Source organism: Rhizoctonia solani, chromosome 11 (genome assembly GCF_016906535.1).
Source record: "Rhizoctonia solani chromosome 11, complete sequence".
Lineage (NCBI taxonomy): Eukaryota > Fungi > Basidiomycota > Agaricomycetes > Cantharellales > Ceratobasidiaceae > Rhizoctonia > Rhizoctonia solani.
Genome location: NC_057380.1, coordinates 238,918 through 252,245, shown reverse-complemented (window position 1 = coordinate 252,245; position 13,328 = coordinate 238,918). Strand labels below are relative to the sequence as shown.

Sequence of the window (13,328 nt, the reverse complement as noted above, 5' to 3'; positions counted from 1 at the left end):
GGCCTACGCGATTCCACTTTCCGAGTTGTTTAATTTTTCGGGCTCAGTTGCGGGGGTCGGAAGGGCTTGGAGTATTTTGGAACCTTGGCGTAACTAACTTGGCCAAGGAGTGTGATGCGTACGAAGCTATCAGGTGTATTATGCGCGATAAAACAAGATGTATAATATCTGTTGTAACTAATTTGAAGTTCATAATGAACCAACCAACCTTTTTGCCAATTGGATCGACATCGGATGAACTCGGATCTGATGTCGGTTCATAACAACACTGATCGGGGGTGCTACAGAGGTTGGCTGCTCTGCGCCCGCGGTCAACTACGAGAGCCTTGCCAAGATAGAGAGCCTGGCATTTACGACATAGCATTGCCATTGAAATCTCGCTCAACGTGAAACGACCCTTGTGTAACGATAGACTAACGGCAGCTGACGTCACGTTCGGAATCAAAGTTATCGGTCCACCTTGGGACTTCTTTTCTCCTTCAACACGCTGTGGTTCCAAGCAGACCTGCTATCTGAAATGTCGTGGAACCAAGGGGGTCAGTATGGCCATAACCAGCAGGGATACGGTCCCAATAATGGCCAATGGAATGCCGGCCCTAACCAGTGGCAAGGGGCAGGTGGCCAATACCCACCACCCTCCCAGCCCTATGCAGTACCACAAGTCAATCCACCAATCGTCGGCTTCAGCGATACAAGGCTAAAACTGATGAATACGGCGAACGATTCAAGCCTAAGAAGAGAATCAACGATATTCCGTTTTTGATACTATTCATCGCCCAGGCATGTTTCGTGGCTTTAGACTTGAGTTGCCTTGCTTCCTTACTCGTACTCACTAGTTTCTTGGATTTGCCGTGGTGTCGGGTATTGCTCTACAAAGCTGGGTCTCCAACGGCAGCTTATCCAGCGGCGGCGTCGGTGGGGGTCGTCAAGGGGGCACTAACGTAACATTAAACTCGTGCGTGTCGCGTAAATTAAGCTTGCTATTGACATCTGACTATGACAATCCATTCGGGACCTTTTAGCCACACCATCTACCTTCTCCTGTTTGTAACTGCTGCCGGTCTGGTGTTTTCCACCATCTACCTATTATTAGTCCGCGCCTTTACCAGCGTGATCCTTCAGATAACGCTGGTTTTGAGCGTGGCAGCCAATATCGGTACGTCCCGTGTTTAGTCAAGCTTTTCATATTGAAACATTTCTATCAGCCATCGCGGTATACTATTGGGTCACCAAATATTACTCGGGAGCAATCATATTTACTATTATCGCCGTCTTTGGCGTGCTCGCGTACTTTGGTATGCGGAGTCGTATACCTTTGGCAAGCCTCATGCTTCAGGTCAGTCTCAAATCTGTAACCTTCTATTCCGCTATTGCTTCCGGTATTCTACACATACTGGGATAGGGTTTTGTTATATAGGCTCTTTATCGATGTAAGATGATTGACTTTAGTGGCTGTAGGTGGTGATGGACGTCTCCAAACACCACAAGAGTGTTTACGTAGTTGCATTCTCTGGCTTGATTACTCAGGCGGCGCTCAGTGTGTGAGTACTTGCTTATGTTCATTGATTGAATCGACCCGACGAGATTGTAGATGGTTTGTGTTTACTGCTATCGCTACATATGCCAAGTGGACCCCCAACAACGCCAGTAAGTCGATGACAGCCACAGCTGGATAGACGCCACTCAAACCCGCAACATAGCTTGCCAAAACGGCAGTTCTTGCTCGTCAGGCACAGTTACCGGGCTTATCTTCTTCGAGCTGTTTTCGTACTTGTGGACTTCCCAAGTTATTGGTAATGTCTGTTTGGCGACGATGGCCGGTGGCCCTTATGGTGGATGGTACTACTTTGGGCCGAGCAGCATGGGTCAAATGGTGGGTCATAGCTAAGTCAAACATACGCCCTTAACTTACATGTTCAAAGCCAAATAACCCGTCTCTATCGGCCTTTGTTCGAGCTTCCACTTTGTCATTGGGATCGATTGCATTTGGGTCCTTGATTGTCACATTACTTGAACTATTGCGTATTATCCTCAATTCGATCCGCGCCAACGCAGCGGAAAGCGGGAGTCGTGAGTGCCAAGATTCTTTGACTCAAAGGGACACCTCGCTAGGCAACCTGTAGCTAACGTCGAGCTCGTTCAGCCGTCGAGGCGGCACTGGCTTGTTGTGCCGCATGCTTTGTGGGATGCATCGAGTCTATGGTGGAATACTTTAACCGATACGCATATATTGAAATAGGTATGTAGCCTTTACCCACGCGCTCCAACTCACTGACTCGTATTACTAGCACTCTATGGCAAACCGTACATCCCAGCTGCCAAAGACACTTGGCGCCTGTTCAAGGATCGTGGTATTGATGCGCTGATCAATGACTCCCTCACAGGGATCGGTAGGTAATTAGAATTCGATTGGCCATCACAACCTGATCCTTTTTTAGCCATGACGTGGGGCGCGTACCTGGTTGGACTTCTTTGCAGTCTTTTCGCCTATGTCTATCTGAGACTTACCAACCCGGGATATAACGCCGATGGGCAATATACTGCCCCGGTCTTATTGTTTGCATTTGTCATTGGTTTGCAATGCTGTAAGCTCACACCCTTTTTCTCACTACGGATCATGACTAACTTGTGGACCGCAGCCCTTACATTGGCATCAGCTATCGAAGCCGGTGTTTCTACGATGTAAGTGGGTCAGTTGATTAAGATCTACAATTAAACTCAAATTCTGGTCGCAGCTTTGTCGGGCTCGGAGAAGATCCTCATATTCTAGCCGAGCGATCTCCTGGACTTTTCGAGGTTAGATTTACTAGCATGTTACACACGGTATATACTGATCAATCTCCGTTTGGCTCAAAACAGATGATTCGCGAGACTTACCCGGACGTCGTGCGTCCCGTGGGCGTTTAAAGGATCAGCCTTCGACATCCATCACGGGCTTCCGGATTCGATAAATTGGCAACTTTACTTTTGATTGGTGTTTTGCGACTAGACTGGGCTATCCGAACTTCTAATGTGATGCTATTATTGATTCAATGACCGAGTTAACCTAAGTTATGTCACTGGAATCTTTCGGTATGTCTTTTGAGGACGCGAGAAGTGAGGAGCAGCTTGCGAGACTTTGGGAACACACATTCCGGCTCTCTGGATCTGTGGACCTGATTAGTCCAAATTAGGTTTGCTTATTTGATTCATGCAGCTCCAGGGTTTCTGATTAGTACACCTGGGTATCTAAATAGAGGCTGCATTATGGATAATTTATCAAGCCATATCTGATCAATCCTCGCACATATCTCCTGGCGACTGCCGAGTGAATGACCATAGAGGGAAACTATTGCTGAGAGGGCCCCAGCTTCTCCCATAGTCCCTCTTCTTCCTCTTTCTATGGTAACCAGGTGATCACACTAAAACCATCATCCACTGGCGGAATATATTTTTTCCTCATTTTGTAGCGTATTCGCGCAATATTAACAAAGCAGGTGAACAATCAGCCCTGCTAGCTCAATCGGTAGAGCGTGAGACTTTTACAAGCCTCGGCAGTAAAACATCATCGCGTAGAATTCGGTCACGTGATCTCAAGGCTGCGGGTTCGAGCCCCGCGTGGGGCTTCTTTTGTGCTGTACTGTCAGCTCGCCTATTTTAGTTCTATGGTTTCCGACGCCTGTATCTGTTCTTTCGAAAGTGCCGGCAAACTGGTGGATAACTGATTGCCTTTTCCTTAACCGAGCACTAAGCAGATCATGACAAGGTGTAGCAAAGGCACCGTGACTTGACACAATCAGCCAATCTCCCCTTCCCTCGAGGTGATTAATTGAAAGTGAAACTCCTTCGGAGACCGGATGCCCTATTAATAGGTAGAATCATATCTGAGTGCCTAGAAATATGTGCCAATACCCTAATGTTGACTTCACATGTTTATATTGGTCAACCTGTGTGTATACGATCAGTTGACGCATTCCATCGGCTAACATGTATTAGGACACGAGCTCTGCTGCTCTTATCTGAGTTTAACCAGAATCAGCGTCTGTGTATTGCTGGGATCTGGGTCCTTGGTGTGGGTTTTTAATTCAAGTCGTGCGGAGTGGAATACATACGCCGGACTTCTATAGAAAATCGTACCATCCGATGTGACATTTAGCATGAATACATTGCGATGCAAAACGATCGCGCTCGTGGCGCAAATAGTTTACAATTATTCCAAAGAAGGAGACGCTTGGCCTTCCGCTTTAACCGAGATCGCCATCAGGTTTAGCACTTTAAAATTGCTTCACCTCGCTTCAGAAATGAAGTTTGCCTCGCCGAAAGACAACTTACGCCCGCTGTGGCGCAGCATCTGTCGCCAGGTTGGAAATTCACGTGTCATACCGTGGTACAGTAAACCGGCGGTAGTCTAATATCCAGCAATTAGTGGCCCTTGAAGTAATGAATAGATTATGATCTAAGTTCACCGAGACAAAGTTCGCTGAAACCTCGTTGGGGATTTGCGATCTGATATTTGTCTGAAACGATCGACTGCCAACGCCTCGGAGTTTTGGAGCTTCGTCAGGTGGCCTGGCTTACACCCGAAGTTTGTCCCAGCGGGCCATTGAACTTCCCAATAGGAATTAGATCAATAAAGAGCGACTATATACATGCGCATCTATCCGGGAGTCCAGCGGGCAAAGGTCCGAAGTGAGCAAACGAATATAATCATAAACGAAAAAAAGAAGAAACGAACAAGAAATCAACGGAATCAAGCACTTCTATTCTACTCTATATTCATATTCAACTTAAATTCATTCATTCTAAATTGGTTGGTCAATTATTAGTTGCGGCGTGCCCACACCATGTGAAATTTGGTGATTGTCTGAATGTCAGGGTTTTGAAGGTCCCGCAGCACCGCTTGAGTAAGAGCTTCGCAATCTTGGAGCGAGGTTCCGAAAGAGAGTAGCATCGGGCGGAGACTAAATGTCGTTGCTTTCCAAACTCGCGCGGCCATCAAGCCAACGTCATGCATGAGAGCGTGCGGATGCCAGGCTCCGTTGGGTATCGCTCTCATTTCGTGCGTCGGTGGATGAAATCCACTATTTGCGTCGAGCCACGCGGACATTTGAGTAGGCGCACGAGCGGAAACGCCCTGACGTTCCAGTTCACGACGGGCGAGCCTGGCGAAACGCGTTAGCCCGGGAGCATTGTTGGCTGGTCGAACAAGTTGCGGATCGGATGCATCGTAAACTTCGAGTTCGGTCTCACAGAAAAGGAATAGCCCCCCTGGGCGAAGGACACGGCGTATTTCTGGAAGAAAGGCTCGATAGTCTCGGAACTGCAAATCAGGAAAGTAAGTAAGAAATATAGAACAATCAACCGAGCATGGAAGTGGTAAAGCAAGCAGGTGAAAACTACTATATACCCATATAAAGCATAGAATGATCGATCAAGAGAAAAAAGAGTGCAAGTTCTCACCGTCGTCATAGTAGAACTACAATACACCAGGTCGAAACTTGCATCCTGGGCATGGATTCCTTCCAAAACGTTGTACACTTCAAACTCTATGTTCGCGCTCGGAGTGTGCGGAGCAACTGGTGCGATATCCACGCTCACAAAGTCCACATCAGGTCGCTCAGACGCAAGCTCTTTGACCCTGGGAAACAAGGAGACCATGATGTCAAACTGAATACTGGAGATTTGGATCGATACTTACCATGTCCCAGACCTGGTGCATATGTCAAGTACCCGTCTCCGACGACCACGAACGGGGGCGAGTGCCTCTACGATGGGAGTCCATTGGTTTCCGCCCATGAGCAGTTTAATACTTGCATGGCGAAGGTCGAAGCGAAGGAGCTCCTCATTGTCCACGGGGAGAGCCAGAGGAAGATTGTCCGCGACGGGGAAACGACGACCATGAATTTCACGGAAGTAATCTGTGATTTGGTAAGTCTATAGCCCTTATATCATCAGCCTGGATGCTTACCTCCTGCTTCATCGGAACCAATAGTGGTCATCGAGTTATTGGAGCCGTCGGATGAGTCGGAATCATAGCCAGAAGAGCGAGAACGATCGCCAGCTTGAGAAGAATGAACGAGGTGAACCTCCCCAGAGGTGTCTTCGTCCCAGTAGCGGGTAGTCATCTGGAATGATGAACGGGGTGTATCTGCTAGTGTATATATAGTGTAAAGTGTGGCGGGAGTAGGGCTAATAACAGTGGACTAAGTCCAGAAAACAAAGTCGGATAGAAAAGTGAAATGAAGGGTAAGGGTAGAATTGGGCAAGGTACAGATCAAAGATTGTGTAATAAGGAGGGCGTATTGGCGCACTGTGGCGCTTGTCGGGGCTAAATCAGTCGGGGAGATGTCGCTGGGGTTCCAGTCATCTCGCGTGGCTTTGCCTTTCTATGCCACGCGAGCGAGGCTGGTTTCCGATGCGCCTGGCCCATCGAACCATGGTAGGTCGATCCAAGACCCTCGTACGAGTTGATGGGTATGATGTCGATACGTGGGACGACCACCAGGAGGTAGGATTGTCAAAGTAGATTATGGACTTAGAAATGAACGGGATCTCAAGGAATGACGATAATCCAGATGATTGCGACCCAATATGCCGATTGTAGCAGACTGGGACAAAGGAAATAGTAATGATGATGATATGAGAGGGATCTGCAAAACAGAGCAAGGAGACGAGGCTCCGAAGTTGTGGCTTCTCTCATATGTGGGTGTCAGGATGACGGTAGATATTCTGTTTATGGGTTGATATGACAATTACCTGATCTTGGATCATCGTCGCTAAACCCCGCGAATCGGGCCTTTGCCGTGTACCTGGGTCTTGATATAAGATATGCCTGAGTGGTGAAATATCAGGGGCCGGCGGTATGGAAAATTGGAGATGATGGTCCGAGCTTAATATGAGTTATGAGTTAAGAAGCAACTTGATATTACAGGATACGCGTAGACGAACCATTATGTTATGACTTGATGAAGCACTTGAGGCAGATGGTTGCAACCCCTGAATTGTAGATCACCTGATTAAGCAACAATAAAAGACCAGGACCGGTTGCATGATTGCTGATATGGTGCCTGCGTGTTCAAGTGCGCGCGAGAGATGATAGAATCCTCTAGGCTAGGAACTTGGCTTACGTCCCGACGTTGGAGCTCCTCTGGTCGTCAGCCTAGCTCAAAGATGGAAAAGGCGACAGTAATTGTATGACTGTCGTCGTGGCAGTCTGGGAGAGTACGAGTAGAGATGACAACCGCCGTCACAGCAACAAAAGTAATTGCTCAAGCACCAGTAATCATATAAGCATTCTGACTTTGACTTCCACGTGGGTCCTTAATGGATTCCACGTGGTATTTGTCCAGAATAGTAACTAATCGGAGGAGCACTGTGCCTCAGATGAGAATGCTCTCTGCCATTTCGTACTTCGTGGTCGTTGCCGGTGGTAAGAGGCCTTGGGGACAAACAAATGAGCACAGCCACCCGCTAGGCGCCACTAAGCGCCAACCCTTCACACAGGCTTCGTGTACCACCATCATGTCTGATCGCCCGTTTTTCAGATTGTCAGCTGCCGGGCCGGGGCTTCCGGCTGGAGAATCCAATGCGACTGTTTTGGTTGTAGTGAGCAGCTTGGAATGATGTTGATTTTTCGGAAATTAAAGCCCTTCCTCCTTCTCCAGCCAGTCGTTTCCGCGGGAAATGTGCCACAACTATGCGCCGACTTACTCATTCATACCCTAGGTTTGCGTCATATTGGCCTCTTTGACCCTAGCTATTATGCACCGGCAGTGGGAGGAAAAGACGGCAAGAATAGTCCTGCCATCTCCTCTCCTATGGAATGTATGTGCATATAGGGATATATTGACCTTATTGCCTGATCTCATCTCGGGTAATATAGTGTTTGGGCTTCCTGGTGGAGACATTTTTGTATTGCAGCAGCGGTCTCCGGTTCTCAAAGTCCGTTGTCCCCATTTCACGCAATAAATATTTACCTCTGTTGTAGGATCGCAAAGAAGAATTTGTCTCCAAATTATTGAACACTATTGATTCAAACGGGTTTGGTTCAGTCCTTTTTCTGGTAGGCTCAGACCAATCAGCTCGGACGGACGCCCAAATGGGGTTGGTTTTCATCAATCACGGTGTATGCCGATCTAACCAGCAACTATCCTAGATCAAACCATTACGTGATATTGGCCAAGGATACGACGCAGGAATTGATAACATCGACGTCCTTGACCGGCCTTCTTGAGTTACCACTACTCGGCCGTCCACTCGCTGACCAGGACAATCTCGAAAACTCGGTCATCCCTGGAACCGGGCTTGCGCGTCGACTATTAAGGGCTCCAGGAACCACGCCGCGTATCGCACTTATGCAATACGTTGCCGAGGGGGATAATATTCCTGACGCCCATGCAATGGCTACCGTGGTGGCTAAAGCGTTGAAAATACAAATTGAAGGTATGCAAGCAATCGCTTAAAGTGCGGATATATCAATATTGTATTACTGTTTTAGGATGGATACAACCCCCAAGTTGGAGTTTCGCCATGTACGGCACCCCTCACGACCAGCAGCTATTTGGGTAATTGATTACCCAATGATTGTAATCCGATTACATTAACAAAGAACGTTGGCCCAGTTATGCAATCTGGTCTTGACTGAGCAGGTTCACATTACGTTGTTTTTGGTAAGAGAATGCTCCTCGACTGTGAGGGGACTCACTTGCGATCTCAGTCACGTGCACAATATGCCAGTCGAATGCTCGATGACGCGACCGGAATGGTACTTCACACCACTGGGGATATTACCATGAGAGATCAAGCCCGAGCCTACAATTGTAACCCACCTCTAGCTCTCAAAGTTATTCAGGCCTGTGCTATGGCTACTCCATCTCGACCCACTTGTTCTGCCCGTTATCCCCATGAAACACGATGTGTGAGGCCCGCTGAATTCGAGTCAAAGTGGTGTAGGTCAGTGGCACTTGTATTGCAATATAAGCATATGATGTTTGTATATCGGGGATATTTACCACCGGCATCAGCACCCACGAAGAAATCGAGGGTAAACTTCTTAAACTATACAAGAGACATACCTGTGCCCTGGAGGCCGATATAGCAAGCCGAAAAAGTTCTTTTTCGGCCGATCAGTGGCGCTCAAGACCGGAATAACTGATGCCATGGTGACGTTGGAGGCTCTGCGTAGCTGGTATGATGAGTCGAGGAACCAGTGGGTTTTGGCAACAAGGTAATGCACTATACTTTTGGGGGAGACTAGTACGATAGGATCTCATTGAGAACATCGCATCATACTTGATCTAGAGCATTAGACACGCGTATACGGCACCACAACGCCTTCTATGGGGGCGGGGACGCCGGTCACATACAATATCTGGATTTTTTGTAAGAGTTTGATAATTCTAATTCACTTATCCCTAGAATTCTCGCGTCTTAAATGCTATTTCAGGCGTACGTTGATCTCGGAGCTAGAAGGATTCATGCAGAAATGCGATGAACTTGGATATGAGGCAAGTTTGGGTGCCTCGGCTGGTATCAGTGTCGACGATATTGAGAGTTGGAGCTTTGCTCCCACTTAGCTACTGTTGCAAAAGGAATCGGCCAAATGGGTGCGAACATCTCTATCCACTACGTCTCCGAGTCGTTCGGTCGGATGTGAGCTTGAAGAGAGGCCAAACCCGGAAAATCCCGACCACGTCGGCATCTCCGAGCCCTGTAACAGGGGACCAGGACCAATGCCGGCCCAGCCAGGGTCCAGTGGTCAGGCGCTTTTGACCCCTCCTCCAAGCCCGACTTCATCCAAGCGGCGCAAAAACAAGAAAAGTAATACTGTTTCGTCATTGGGGGTGGTCGGGTGTCGGAGCGCAAGCTGTCCCGACGAGCTCGCGTGCAAGGATTCTCAGAAGAGGAATGCGACCATACAACGACTTTGTGTGTTCTTGGAACCAGAGAGCGGCAAGTCGTTTGGTGAGGGAAATAATCTCATTTTGACTTAGTGTATTTGTTTTCACAGGTGCATCATACCGGGCTGAAGTCTTCGCTACATTCTTCCGTCGGGTTATCGCGAGATCACCGTCGCTGTTCGTTAGAGCTCGCACGTGGGAAGCGGAGACAGGATCCGTAACCACCGAAGCCGAGCCGTCTCATACGAACGTTACCGCGGGTATAATCACCGACTTCATTCGCTCCCCTGCCCTCACCAATAATGAACTAGAGCGTTTGGTCAAGAAACTCCCATTCGTTCGCGGGGAAAGTATGCCAGCCGAGCTCATCAGGGGCGCAGTTGCGGATACTTTTAGGCCAAGGGACAGTGGAAATATATCCCACGATAATTGTATCCCTTTACTTGGTGGTTGGGTCTATGAGAAGGCATGGTCCCTATCAATGCCGCCTGTAGCTTGGGACGCTCTACACCAATTGGTAAGCACCGTAACTACAATGATAGGGTCCGGATTAATTTCCCAAATGATTGGGTTTTGATTAGGTCGCCTGCGCTGGGTGCGCGCTGGGAGTATCGCGGTCGTTTGAGGAGGCAATGTGGGTCCGCCGATGTGCATTCGTGGGCGGTCGGTTCGAAGAGGCACACCGTCTGGGTGTACCAGTACCCAGCTGCCTTCCTGAGGGGGCAATTCCTCGATTTCCTCGTTGGCAAGACCGGTGTTCTTCGCCTGAGATTGTAATGCGTATTCTGAACGTATGGCTGGCAGCGGATAACCGCAAAACCAAGCGGCTCGAACTTAGGAAGTTTACTCCCAAGGTAAATACTATATGCTTATTTCTGTACTATTGATTAATTACCAACATACCGTAGACGCATGGAATGAAATCGACATACAGTGAACACGAGGAGCGCCATTGGGCTTACATGAGACTGGTTTGTCCCATTTGATTGCACTGTAAGCTCAGACTGAATGTCTCTCAAGCGACGGTCCGAAAAACGCCTGGTATCATTTGTCGATGCGCTCAGTGCTTCACCCAATTTCATCGTTCTCGCTCAGTACAACACTAAACCAAAGCCGATACACGTCCATGTCCCATCCAAGGAATGCGATGCATGGGTATCGCGTGTTCGTAGCGGAGCCACTCCGGTAGCCAGGCGATCGGCCCGTTGGACTACTTCAACAGTATTCAGGATGGAGATTTTCGAGTACTTCCACAAGCGTGCTCCCGAGTTCAAGGCTGGGCTGACGTATTTGGACGAAACCGATATATTGGATATCGTGGTTATGGACAATACCAACGGAGACTGGGGTCCATTCCTACAGAGCGTGGGGATGCACTTCTGACCGCTTGTGGCTACTCTTCGCTCGACTGTATGTTGGCCGGCGAGTTGGCAACCGCTAGCAGTCGCCGTGCGAATTTAGGTGGGGTTGTTTTGGAGCTGTTTCGGTTTTCAAATGATGTAACAAGTGATTATCTTGTACTTTTCAAAAGTGTTCAACCCATCTTTCTGTCCCTGCGCTCCAATATTCGCGTCATACGACTCAATTCATGAATTCGTACCAATACAGCGCCGTTTAACCTAGTTACAATATTTTCACGGAGTATTTCATATCCGCAACGGGAAATGCCCTGAGGTCTACTGGCCCAACCACGGTTGATTCTCGGCAAAGTATTCGTGAGAGCTGGGGCAGAAAGTCCGTGAGTTATCAGTAATATCACCATCAGTTGCTTGGCGTACTCTGCGTTCATAGCTGCACGGTTAGGGTCGTTGCGAGAGAGGTCACGGCAAGCGCCTTGACCGTAGGCGTGGTCTGATGTACCGGCATATTCAGGGAAGTGTGACGCTTCGTGAACGATCGTTCCGGCCTTGGAATCAGTGCCTTCCATAGGTGCTCTCCAGAATGCGCCACCTGGGGATCGTGATAGAATGGATTAGGCAAGGGGTGTATTCGTAATTCAGTTTGGTGAGACTCACAGAGGTAGACCTCTTGGAAATGACCAGGGATGATCACATACGCATAAATTCCCTGTTGGGATGTTAGGTCGTAGTACAAGAAATTTGGGGCGAGAACGTACATCATCCGTGCAGGTACAATCATATTTAAAATTTGGTGGATTAAATCGAATGGCCTATCGGATTGTCAGGGGCCAAAGTAAGAGAGAATGTAAATGGAACGGGGGTGAAATGGAAACGTACATCGAAATGACCGAACACAAGGTTGTATCGATTCTGATCCCAGCCTCCGAACCACTGTGCAACGATGATGAGAAAACAATTCATTTTTTATTATATAGATACTCACCTCCTGCCATCGCCGAGTAGCCCAGGGCCCATCCCGCAAGAAGCTGTTTGGGTATAGCATAAGCAAAGATGACTGAACTCGCATATACCAAATAAACTTACCCGTGGGCGCCGTGAGCCATATTGTTCGCACGATCTGCAGCGGTGATGATTTCACCGATTTGGCCATCGTTGCATCCCCGAAAGAGTGCACGCTTAGATACAGCTGGTCCTGTTGGAAAGCGCCAGACCCATGGGCAGCACCTTTGGATCCTGGCTGGAGCTTGGGGCCTGACAGCCGACCGCTGACCGCGACCTCAGCGATTTGCCCCTCGGTCGCCTCCACGGCTGTAATGGCACCGTCGGCACCAACAGATAGGAAGGTCCTCGCACGCGTTGAAGCTTTTAGCTTGTACTTTCCAGCCCCTCCGCCTTTTCCGGAAAAGTCATAGGTCGATCCCACTAATACCGATAAAATCAGTCTCAATTATTTTTATCAGAACGAAAGCGCTTACGGTTATGGGTGATATTGACTGTAGCACCTGGTTCGATTACAGTAAATAACTCAGGTTTGCCTGTCTTGACAGCCGCGCTAGGACTGTACTTGACCTATATCTGTCTGGTCAGATAGATCCTTCATAGTTAATATGAATACAACATACGCGTAGGCCAGTAAAGTTCAGTGCTGGACCGCTAACCAAGTTAGACTCGGCTCGAGTAACATGAAAGCTATCCGTTTCCCAAGTGGAAAGTGCAGAGTTGGGGTCGTTGAGCAAACGAAGTGCCTCGGTTCCTGTATTCTTGATGGATGTGATGATTTTAAGCGCCGAGACATCAGAGACCGAAGCCGGGCCTGGTACATAGATCCGGCGAGTCAAATTAAATCATAGTAAATCAATAATGAAATTTATGCCGTACCAAAAGTGTTCAGAGTGAGAGATTGAGCTGCAGAAACAGTGCTTGCTCCCCAAAGTGATACAAGAACAAGTCCAAGAGAGGTTACGGAGATCATGTCGAAAGCTCCTTGATGTCTATCAAGCCGCTTTCAGACATGTGTTATATATGCAAAGGGAGTCTCAAGCTACACAGATAAGTCACATCTAATACGCGCTTGGCATCATGGGCAGTA

General features: G+C 48.3%; 4 protein-coding genes and 1 non-coding gene across 5 annotated transcripts; 3 read left to right on the top strand and 2 right to left on the bottom strand.

The window, feature by feature from the left end:
- Positions 1-517: 517 nt before the first annotated feature.
- On the top strand, positions 518-2,907 carry RhiXN_10157 (Plasma-membrane choline transporter; the record flags this gene model as incomplete). The annotated part of the gene is made up of 15 exons (XM_043329973.1): positions 518-652; positions 688-789; positions 837-955; positions 1,023-1,156; positions 1,206-1,336; positions 1,459-1,541; positions 1,592-1,647; positions 1,701-1,873; positions 1,923-2,070; positions 2,144-2,239; positions 2,289-2,390; positions 2,439-2,585; positions 2,640-2,682; positions 2,736-2,796; positions 2,860-2,907. 15 exons carry the CDS (start codon positions 518-520, stop codon positions 2,905-2,907), a joined length of 1,578 nt encoding a protein of 525 aa, XP_043184070.1.
- A 580-nt stretch (positions 2,908-3,487) lies between these two features.
- On the top strand, positions 3,488-3,605 carry RhiXN_12425. Its single transcript has one exon. It is a non-coding gene; the product is annotated as a tRNA-Lys (tRNA).
- A 1,196-nt stretch (positions 3,606-4,801) lies between these two features.
- RhiXN_10156 (methyltransferase domain protein) lies at positions 4,802-6,104 on the bottom strand (the record flags this gene model as incomplete). Its single annotated transcript, XM_043329972.1, has 4 exons — positions 4,802-5,299; positions 5,440-5,617; positions 5,678-5,897; positions 5,948-6,104. The coding sequence occupies 4 exons, from the start codon at positions 6,102-6,104 to the stop codon at positions 4,802-4,804; spliced, it is 1,053 nt and encodes a 350-aa protein (XP_043184069.1).
- Positions 6,105-7,368: 1,264 nt separating this feature from the next.
- On the top strand, positions 7,369-11,261 carry RhiXN_10155 (proteasome assembly chaperone 2; the record flags this gene model as incomplete). Its single annotated transcript, XM_043329971.1, has 14 exons — positions 7,369-7,584; positions 7,626-7,803; positions 7,862-7,920; positions 7,967-8,082; positions 8,135-8,421; positions 8,477-8,543; positions 8,588-8,648; positions 8,696-8,931; positions 9,425-9,515; positions 9,570-9,942; positions 9,989-10,395; positions 10,460-10,732; positions 10,787-10,849; positions 10,899-11,261. 14 exons carry the CDS (start codon positions 7,369-7,371, stop codon positions 11,259-11,261), a joined length of 2,790 nt encoding a protein of 929 aa, XP_043184068.1.
- A 293-nt stretch (positions 11,262-11,554) lies between these two features.
- On the bottom strand, positions 11,555-13,211 carry RhiXN_10154 (peptidyl-Lys metalloendopeptidase; the record flags this gene model as incomplete). The annotated part of the gene is made up of 11 exons (XM_043329970.1): positions 11,555-11,600; positions 11,657-11,828; positions 11,894-11,945; positions 11,995-12,048; positions 12,116-12,169; positions 12,222-12,264; positions 12,323-12,431; positions 12,464-12,661; positions 12,715-12,808; positions 12,862-13,052; positions 13,118-13,211. 11 exons carry the CDS (start codon positions 13,209-13,211, stop codon positions 11,555-11,557), a joined length of 1,107 nt encoding a protein of 368 aa, XP_043184067.1.
- Between the last annotated feature and the right edge of the window lie 117 nt (positions 13,212-13,328).